The following is a 10,406-nucleotide window of genomic DNA, read 5'->3' on the forward strand; positions in this document are numbered from 1 at the left end:
GCAAAAACTGTATAAATCTTATCATGTAAAAATGGTATTGTGTAATGAAATTCTATTGTGTAAACTGTTCGTTTGCTAACTTCAGGACAGTCGCACTAAATCTGTTCTGTCGTGAGCATCAGGTCGCGCAATCAGCTCGCTCACGACATACTGATGAATTCAATTAAATGGTGCGAAGAAACACTAAATCTAAAAGCAGCAAATAACAGCAGCAGTAAACAATTACAGTTTAGTCACTGTTGTGGTTTTTAGCGAATGATTATGCATTTGTACAGCAATGCATATATATATATTTTTTATTATTATTATTTTTTTAATCAGGCCTGTTAGCTTGCTCTCCATTCCATTCTCTTTTTATAGCATTTGTAGCACATACTACAACAGAAACTTATCTGCTTTCAAACGTGATTTACTGTGGCTTTACTATGTTCATTGCTTGTTTTCGATGTTTGTATATTTATTTTATGCATATATCATTTAATTATTATACAAATTAAATTAATTATATATTCCAGATGCTTATATCTTTACTAATTATATTTTATATTGATTTTTAAGCATATTTGCCCACTTGCCATCTACAATACAAATGTTGATTTACACAAATTGCTTTACCGTGCATATACTCAAATGCTGTTTTCTTTCAAGAAAGAAAGAAACAAGCCAGCATGATGGAATTTGTTCAAAAGAGAAATTCCTCATGCACTCCTCAACAAACAGCCACTATAAACTTAAAAATGTCTGAATCAAAGATAGTTAAACTCAATATCTGGATCTAAAGTATATAAATAAAAGTACACGTTTATACATAAATACCCTAAATTAAGGTTTTATACAGTTATAATAAGCAAAACATCTCATTTAAATATATATATATATATATATATATATATATATATATATATATATATATATATATATATATATATATATATATATATCAGATTATATCATTATATCAGATTAATCGCGAAAAATTTACCTTATAAATAATCGATTACCAAAATAATCGTTAGTTGCAGCCCTAGATGATACCATTTTTTTAATTTGGTTTATTCACTTTTTTTTCATCAAAAAGATGAGACTAGTGAAAGTCAAGGTGGCTTTCTTACTCGCTTGCTGCGGACACTGTCCAGCTTAACCCCTGCGAGTTTGACACACAGCTTCCACAATGTGCTTCCAGAGGAGCAGACAATTTGACAGGATGACCCCAGTTTAGTAAATCCGGTGAGTGAATTCAAACTCTCGGTATAAACCATGTTTCATAACGTTATGTACATGTACAATTTAGTTGGCAAAACAGCATTGAATAACTGACATAATAATGTCATCTTGTCAATCTGTTTCTTTGTTAGGATGTCATTGACATGGACTCGTATCAACAAATTCCAGTAAGAATCCTTTGTTTTGACCCAGAAAGTCTACAACTAAACCATCCAAATCATTTTGGAAGGGAATTCAGTCATGGAACTGGACTACCTCAGACTTTTCGTCTTCTTTTTGGACTAGTTTATTCCCTGAAATAGAAGTTTCCAAAGTGTTTGAAAAGACACTTTTCATTCTGTCCAGCAGGTATTTCTTTACCTTGGAAAGGTTGACTCTTCTTTTTAAAAGGTGTAAAAAAAAACATTGGCAAATTGTTTTAAACTTGTTTCTTCACTTATTTGTATTTTAAGAAATGAAAAGTTAAGTAGAAATAAAAGAAGAATTTTCTTTGTTTCTTTGTTTTTTTTGTTCCACACCTGCTTCTTTGTCTCTGCAATCACCTTCGCATTTTTCTTTTTAGATGCATAACACCTCATTAATGCTGACTTTGTGACTCTGTCTTTCTTTTCCTTCATCCATGTTTTCCATTCTCTCTCTCTCTCTCTCTCTATCTCCCTCCTTTTTTTAAAAATGTGTCTGCAAAGCATTTGCAGCAGTAATTCAGAATAGTTTCCTTCCTGACTGCTGACAAAAAAACGACTTTGGTACCCTGTCAGACTATTTCTTTTGTAAATATACTGATAAAAAATATGATGAAATATGAAGCTTTTAATAGTTTAAAGTTAAATCACGGACCAAAAAATGAGAGAATGAGGGGAAACTAAATGAACTAAATGCACTCCTGAGACCTCCTATGCCACCATTTGCTCATTTCGTTTTGCTGCACTAAACTGTTTGGCTTACAGGGAAATTAACTTATGTGGTTTTCTTATACGCAAAGATAAAAATGTTTGATTCAACACATTCCTGGTTTCACCATCATTTTTCTTCTACTCATCACCTGTATGAAGCTCAACACTGAATGGTACAACATTGGCAGGTTCTGCAAAATCTGCTTGTGTTTCTCCACCATTAAAAAAATGACATTTTAAGAAATCACAACGAAATCATATCCCATACTAAGTTACTTCATGATTTATTTGCTCCTTTCCTGACAAATAATTTGAGGCCATTAAAAGTTTAATATTTCCTATTTTTTAAGCGTTGCCTTTTTCCCCCAGAAGCGCAGTGCATACATGGTGAATTATTTATGAAGTGCAATAATTGGTTATGAACACTATATTTTCCTAAATAATTTGAAGTACGTGTACTGACGACGTTTGAATGTCAGTGTCACACACACACACACGCGCGCGTGCCTGACCTTGTAGCCAGGCTGTGTGGGCGCGCAGAGGCTCTGTAAGAACTCTCCAGAACAGAACACGGCGCAAAGCACAAACCTGCAGCTCTGCGGAGGAGCTCATGGCGAGGCGCAGAGGAAAGAGCAGCAGTAAGCAAGACGATAGCTGGTTACCTGTAGAGCCATCTGCCATACAGACATCTCGGGGATTAAATGAGTATGTCATCCCGGGTGTTTTGTTGCTTATCATCGCTGTTGGTGGGTCAGGATTTTTCTGGGTCTGTAGCGATCACCAGCAAACTATTGACACTCTGTCGGAATCGCTGGCGTCCACGCAGGCCAGAATAACCAGGCTGCAGCAGCATTTAGGGCCTGATAACGCACAGGTTTGTTGGCATGTCATTGGAAAGTTTATTTTTAACTTTAAAAAAAAAATGCACGGCTTTCACCATGCTTAAAATTGATTTCCTATCTGATTATTTGCCATGGATGGATTGATTACAATTAAAAAAATGAAAAACACTTTCTTGAAAGTTTCTTTCAACATCAAAAGTTAGACCACATATTGCACATGTGCTAAACTTTGCAATGTTTCCAGCACCTTATGCCATTAATAGCTTCACTAGGCCAGTACAGAATAGGATCATATTTCTTTGCTCAACACTGCTTTAGAGAGCAGACTGTCCTATATGTATTGCTCTTGGCCGAATATTTTGCAAAATGCCAAAGCAAAGATAGGTGAAGTTCATTTTATTTACAGACTAAGTATAATGACCTCCCCTGGAAATCAAATTATTTTCCCCTAGTCTTTCTAAAGTCTTTCTACAATTGAAATGGCACTCAGGCTAGCGAGAAGTAAATAATATAGATTTAATGAGTGAATCATTCATCATGTAACCATATTTCTATTTGAATTGCAGTATGCTGTGTTCTTGACTTTGCATCTTTCTTTAGCTTGCTAATGTTGGTGGATTTGAAGAGCGCCTGGTGGCTCTGGAGGATGCCTATGCCAAAGCACAGAGACAGGTTGAGCTCGCCCTTGCCACATCCGAGCAAATCAAGTCCATAGACCTTCAAAGCAAAGTCTGGTCCCTTCAAGCTGAGATGAACAACAAACTCGCAGAGCTCCAGCAGAACACTATTTCCATTGCTGCAATGAATACAATCATTAAGAACAAGAGCACTGAGTTTGAAGTTGTGAAGCAGAGCGTTAACACCATGTTAAGTGCTAATACTGAACTAGCCATGCATATCTCTGGGTTTTCTAGCATGCTTTCTGTCACCAAGTTACGTTTGGATGAGCAGATCTCCATCGTGGATGGTCTCACGTCTAGATTGGAGGGTCAGAAGGAGGAAATCAATGAAATAAAGGAGTTATTTGCCAGCAACAAGGAATCACTTTCTACAAATGCACAGCAGTTGATGGATATCAAGTGAGTAGGCAAACCCCTTTTAGTGTTATCAGAAGCATTGGTAAAAACTAAAACATTTAAAATATACATAGCTTATTTGTGAGCATGTAAGTTTTTGTGGATTTACAATTTTTATTTGCAAAAAGTATGACAGCTTTTTCTTTAATAAAAAAAAGTAAAAAAAAATAACTTTTATATTTCAAAGTAGATTTTAAGCAAAATGGAAAAGTGCATGTTGCCTTTTAACTGAATTGTATTGTCTCACAGAGAACTGCTAGAATCGGAGCAAATTAAGCGGACACAAAATCTTGAGAACCGGCTGCGGTCTTTGTATAAGCGTCTGAAAGATCATCAGACGAATACAGAGTCTCTTCATTTCCATCTCGCAGCCCAGGTGGAGGCCTTACAGATCCAGGTACAGACAGAGCTGGCAACTATATAAAAAAAGAACATAACAAAAATGTATGTTGTCTCTTTATCCATGTGGATTTCTTTTGGATTCTTCCTATTTGTCCTATAGCATATTTTTTCCTATAGCATAGTAGGTGACATGGTACTGTAGGTGACTCTAAACAGCCCCTAGTTGTGAATAAATACTGTATGCAGGCAGATGCTGTGCAGTTAATTCATGACATATGTAGGGTGTGTTCCTACCTCACCCATTGTTCATTTGATAGGCATAAGGTATATTCCCCAACCCTCACCAAAATAAATTTGTTATTGACTGAACGAAGGGTTAAAATAAAATAGGTTAAATAATCCCTAAAATCAGGAACCTTTAATAAATAAAATAAATCAAAGTTTATCAGCTTTCGAGACAAATTTATTGTCTAACACTAAGCTCTTTATTGTGAAATATTTCAGCTTTTGAAACCCAGCAGACCTGAAGGGGAGCTTCTGGTTGAGGAGCATTTAACCACATCTGACAAAAAAGAGAAAGAAGCAGCGAAAACAGAGTTGGAAAATACAGAACAAGAAGAATTTACAGAGGAGCAAGAGATTAAAGAGGAGGAGCAAGAGATTACAATGGAAGAACAAGAGTTTACAGAGGAAGACAAAGCAACAGAAGAGAATGAATTTAATAGGGAGCAAGCAGCTGTTGAAGTTGAGACAAGTGTAGAGGAACCTCTAGCAGAGATCGAAACTCCTTCAGAGAAACTGGACATTAAAATTGAAGAGGATGTTGCTGAGGAACAGAAAGAGGTGGATATTACTGAAGATATGGAGATGTTACAAAAGACACATATAGTAATGAATGAAAAAGAGGAGACAATTGTAGATGAGATCCAGACAGCTTTGGAGGATTCAGAAAGCATGATTGTTGAACCAGGGGAGATTGTGGATGAGAAGGTAGAGGCCCCTTTTGATGAAGAGATTGAAATTTATTCAGAGATGATGAACACAGCCCCAAGTGAAACAGAGAAGCAAACTCCTTTTGAGGATTCAGGCACTACCGATACTGAAAGTTCTGCTGTGGAGAAGCAAGTAGATGCAGCTCCGGCACAGGAAACGCAGACAGATTCAGAGGAAATGGACACGGTTTCAAATATAAATGAGGTTTTTAGTAAGGAAAATGCTGAGCATGCTGCAGAAGAAATCCACAGTGTTTCAGATGAGATATCAACTGCAGAAATTAAGATCCAGGTAAATGGTGCAGAGCAAGAATCTGCTGTGGAGGAGATTCAGATTCTTGCAGATGAGACAGATATAGCCACTGATGAGAATCTAGACAATCAACTGGGAAACGATATCCCAGCTGAGACTGAGCAGGAAGCAGTAGACTAGATGACATCAGTCCCTGCTGAGGAATCAGTTGCCTCTGAGAAATCAATAAAAGAAGCATAATGGCTAAAGGAGAATGAAGAGCACATTAACAATTTCTCATGTCAGCTACTCATAATAACTTTTAAGGACTCTTGTATGGGAGTGTGATCTTATACTCTGAGAAATGTCCGTACCCTAGAAAGTCTTTTGATTCGGCGTCTGCAAGAACACAAAGGTTTTATACTGTATAACAGTAAATTGTTTAACCTTTAAGTTAATTGAACTATTTTTTCTAAGGGTGTCATTTGCATTGATATTTTGATTAAAAAAAAGATTGCCTGAGAGTCCTTGTGCAGTTCTTTAGTGTTTATTTTAATTACCTTGTTTACTTCCTATTTATTTTTGTTGTTCTGTCACTGAAATGTGTGACTGCAGATTTCCAAACAAGAAAGTTCTCCCGACAGATATTATATTGGTCTTTTAAATAAACTAGATTTTAAATGTTATACTCCTGTTGCTACCCTTCTGTCTTGGGTGCAGTTGTTACTTGAAATGAGACACCGCTTATGTATTTACAGCAGTAAGGTCATGGGGTCAGCCAGGGTTTGCTCATGTGCATTTGTGTCTTGTTGGAAAGTGTCTTTTAGAGTAGTGGGTATATGTACAGTAGTTTTACCAACTGATTCCAAACTTGTGTTGAAAGTCCGAAGCTAAATTCCATTAGCATTTAATAGCAATATTTAGGGACAAATAGGGAAGCAATTTAGCAAATGTGTGCTTTTCCTTTATCATGCCTCTAGAGGGTGCTGTAGGTTTTTCAGAAAACCAGTTGCTGGTGGTGTTAAAGAATGAAACGACTGCTTGAAGGACTATGGTGACTTGAGGCTCCTGAGTTTGATCTTTACTTGGGTCCTGTGTGAAATAGAAATTTTGTGTTGACAACGATTTACTCCGGGCTGTCTGGTTTCCTCCAATATGCCTGGAGTGCTATCAATGTCATATATTCCTATCCCAGTGTCAGTGACTAAAGCTGGTTAATGACTGATCAATGCATGTGGGACAAGCAGTACTGATGTACACAAGGTTCTACATATAAAAGCAAGACTCCACATTTAAAAATAAGATAGTTATAAATGTAAAATTTCCCATTGCAATTGTCAAAACAAAATAATTTACAAGTTTGTAAATTAAATTTTATAGGAGTAGCAGAAAAAACCCAGCCATTAGGGGGGCACAAGCCAGTGTACTCTTAGTGCCGGTCCCAAGCCCGGGTAAATGGGGAGGGTTGCGTTAGGAAGGGCATCCAGCGTAAAACATGTGCCAAATCAAATATGCGGATCACAAATGAGAATTTCATACCGGATCGGTCGAGGCCCGGGTTAACAACGACCGCCACAGGTATTGTTAGCCGACAGGGTACCGGTGGAAATTGGGCTACTGTTGGCCAAAGGAGGAGAAGGAGAGGAGGAAGGCATCTACAGAGACGGCAGGAAAAGGAGCAGTGTAGGAGAGTAGAGGTTCGGGTTGGTACTTTAAATGTTGGTACTATGACGGGTAAAGGGAGAGAGATAGCTGATATGATGGAGAGGAGAAAGGTAGATGTGTTGTGTGTTCAGGAGACCAAGTGGAAAGGGAGTAAGGCCAGGAACATTGGAGGTGGGTTTAAACTGTTTTATCATGGTGTGGATGGGAAGAGAAATGGTGTAGGGGTGATTCTGAAGGAAGAGTACAGTAAGAGTGTAGTGGAGGTGAAGAGAGTTTCTGATAGGGTGATGATCGTGAAGGTGGAAGTTGAAGGGATGATGATAAATGTCATCAGTGCCTATGCTCCACAAGTTGGCTGTGAGATGGAGGAGAAGGAAAGATTCTGGAGTGAATTAGATGAAGTGGTAGATGGTGTACCTAGGAAAGAACGATTGGTGATTGGGGCAGACTTTAATGGGCATGTAGGTGAAGGGAACAGAGGTGATGAGGAGGTGATGGGTAGGTATGGTTTTAAGGAGAGGAATGTGGAAGGGCAGATGGTGGTAGATTTTGCTAAAAGGATGGAAATGGCAGTGGTGAACACGTATTTTAAGAAGAAGGAGGATCATAGGGTGACGTATAAGAGTGGAGGAAGGTGCACACAGGTGGATTATCTTCTGTGTAGGAGATGCAACCTGAAGGAGATTGGAGACTGTAAGGTGTTGGCGGGGGACAGTGTAGCTAGACAGCATCGAATGGTGGTCTGTAGGATGGTTTTGGAGGCGAAGAAGAAGAGGAGGAAAGTAAGGTTTGAAAGAAGAATAAGATGGTGGAAACTGAAGGAGGAAGAGTGTAGTGTGAGGTTCAGGGAAGAGGTCAGACAGAGGCTTGGTGGTGGTGAAGAGGTGCCGGATGATTGGGCAACTACTGCAGGAGTGATGAGGGAGGCAGCTAGAAAAGTACTTGGTGTGACATCTGGAAATAGAAAGCAAGACAAGGAGACGTGGTGGTGGAATGAGGAAGTGCAGGAGAGCATTAGGGGAAAGAGATTGGCAAAACAGAAGTGGGATCGACAGAGTGATGAGAAAAGTAGGCAGGAGTACAAGGAGATGCGGCAGCAGGTTAAAAGGGATGTGGCGAAAGCCAAGGAAAAGGCATATGAGGAACTGTATAAGAGGTTGGACACTAAGGAAGGAGAAAAGGATTTATACCGATTGGCCAAGCAGAGGGACCGAGCTGGGAAGGATGTACTGCAAGTTAGAGCAATAAAGGATGGAGAGGGAAATGTGTTGACTAGTGAGGAGAGTGTGTTGAGAAGATGGAGGGAGTATTTTGAGCAGCTGATGAATGAGGAAAATCAGAGAGAGAGAAGGTTGGAGGATGTGGAGTTGGTGAAGCAGGATGTAGATAGGATTAGTAAGGAGGAAGTGAGAGCAGCGATTAAGAGGATGAAGAATGGAAAGTCGGTTGGACCAGATGACATACCAGTAGAAGCGTGGAGATGTTTAGGAGAGATGGCAGTGGAGTTTTTAACCAGATTGTTTAACAGGATTCTGGAAGGGGAGAGGATGCCTGAGGAATGGAGAAGGAGCGTGCTGGTACCGATCTTTAAGCATAAGGGAGATGTGCAAACCTGCAGTAACTACAGGGGAATTAAGTTGATCAGTCACACCATGAAGTTATGGGAAAGAGTAGTGGAAGCCAGGCTGAGAGAAGAGGTGACCATCTGTGAGCAACAGTATGGTTTCATGCCGAGGAAGAGCACCACAGATGCCTTATTTGCTTTGAGGATGTTGATGGAGAAGTATAGAGAAGGACAGAAGGAGCTGCATTGTGTATTTGTGGATTTAGAGAAAGCGTACGACAGGGTGCCGAGAGAGGAGTTGTGGTATTGTATGAGGAAGTCAGGTGTGTCAGAGAAGTATTTGAGGGTGGTGCAGGACATGTATGAGGACAGTGTGACGGCAGTAAAGTGTGCAGTAGGTACGACAGACTGGTTCAGGGTGAAGGTTGGACTACATCAAGGATCGGCCCTGAGCCCTTTCCTGTTTGCAGTGGTAATGGACAGGTTGACGGACGAGGTCAGACAGGAGTCTCCCTGGACTATGATGTTTGCAGATGATATTGTGATTTGTGGTGAGAGTAGAGAGCAGGTTGAGAAGAGACTGGAGAGGTGGAGATATGCGCTGGAGAGAAGGGGAATGAAAGTCAGTAGGAGTAAGACAGAGTACATGTGTGTGAATGAGAGGGAGGGCAGTGGAGTGATGCGGTTGCAGGGTGAAGAGGTGAAGAAGGTGGAGGAGTTCAGGTACCTGGGGTCAACAGTGCAAAGTAATGGAGAGTGTGTTAGGGAAGTAAAGAAAAGAGTGCAGGCAGGGTGGAGTGGGTGGAGAAGAGTGACAGGAGTGATTTGTGATAGAAGAGTATCTGCAAGAATGAAAGGGAAAGTTTATAGGACTGTGGTGAGACCTGCGATGTTGTATGGATTAGAGACAGTGGCATTGAGTAAAAGACAGGAGGTGGAGCTGGAGGTAGCAGAGCTGAAGATGTTGAGGTTTTCGTTGGGAGTGACGAGGATGGACAAGATTAGAAATGAGTTTATTAGAGGGACAGCACATGTAGGATGTTGTGGTGACAAGGTGAGGGAGGCGAGATTGAGATGGTTTGGACATGTGCAGAGAAGGGACATGAATTATATTGGTAGAAAAATGCTGAAGATGGAGCCACCAGGTAGAAGGAAAAGAGGAAGGCCAAGGAGGAGGTTCATGGATGTGGTGAGGGAAGACATGCAGGTAGTTGGTGTAAAAGAGGCAGATATAGAGGACAGGGTGGTATGGAGACGGATGATCCGCTGTGGCGACCCCTAATGGGAGCAGCCGAAAGAAGAAGAAGAAGAAGAAGAAGAAGGAGTAGCAGAAAACGCTTGAGTTTTAATCCGAGTAAGTAATAATCTATAGCTATATTGATTTTTTTTATTTATATTATATATATATATATATATATATATATATATATATATATATATATATATATATATATATATATATGTATATATATGTATATATATATATATATATATATATATATATATATATATATATATATATATATATATATATATATATATGTGTGTGTGTGTGTGTGTGTGTGTGTTTGGTTTT

The 10,406-nt window shown here is 39.3% G+C and overlaps 1 protein-coding gene across 1 annotated transcript; it reads left to right on the forward strand.

Annotated features, from left to right (window-relative positions):
* Positions 1-2,614: 2,614 nt before the first annotated feature.
* Positions 2,615-6,287, forward strand: LOC310719965 (uncharacterized protein). Its single transcript, XM_083530193.1, has 4 exons — positions 2,615-2,991; positions 3,560-4,038; positions 4,285-4,432; positions 4,882-6,287. Exons 1-4 carry the CDS (start codon positions 2,728-2,730, stop codon positions 5,800-5,802), a joined length of 1,812 nt encoding a protein of 603 aa, XP_083386319.1. The 5' UTR covers positions 2,615-2,727; the 3' UTR covers positions 5,803-6,287.
* Positions 6,288-10,406: the final 4,119 nt, after the last annotated feature.

Source organism: Silurus aristotelis (genome assembly GCF_946808225.1).
Source record: "Silurus aristotelis genome assembly, chromosome: 2".
Taxonomy (NCBI): domain Eukaryota; kingdom Metazoa; phylum Chordata; class Actinopteri; order Siluriformes; family Siluridae; genus Silurus; species Silurus aristotelis.

Coding starts and splice junctions, on each gene's coding strand:
- LOC310719965 (XM_083530193.1), top strand. CDS start 2,728: ATGGCGAGGCGCAGAGGAAAGAGCAGCAGTAAGCAAGACGATAGCTGG. Junction 2,992..3,559: donor TAGGGCCTGATAACGCACAG/GTTTGTTGGCAT, acceptor ATCTTTCTTTAG/CTTGCTAATGTTGGTGGATT. Junction 4,433..4,881: donor TGGAGGCCTTACAGATCCAG/GTACAGACAGAG, acceptor GAAATATTTCAG/CTTTTGAAACCCAGCAGACC.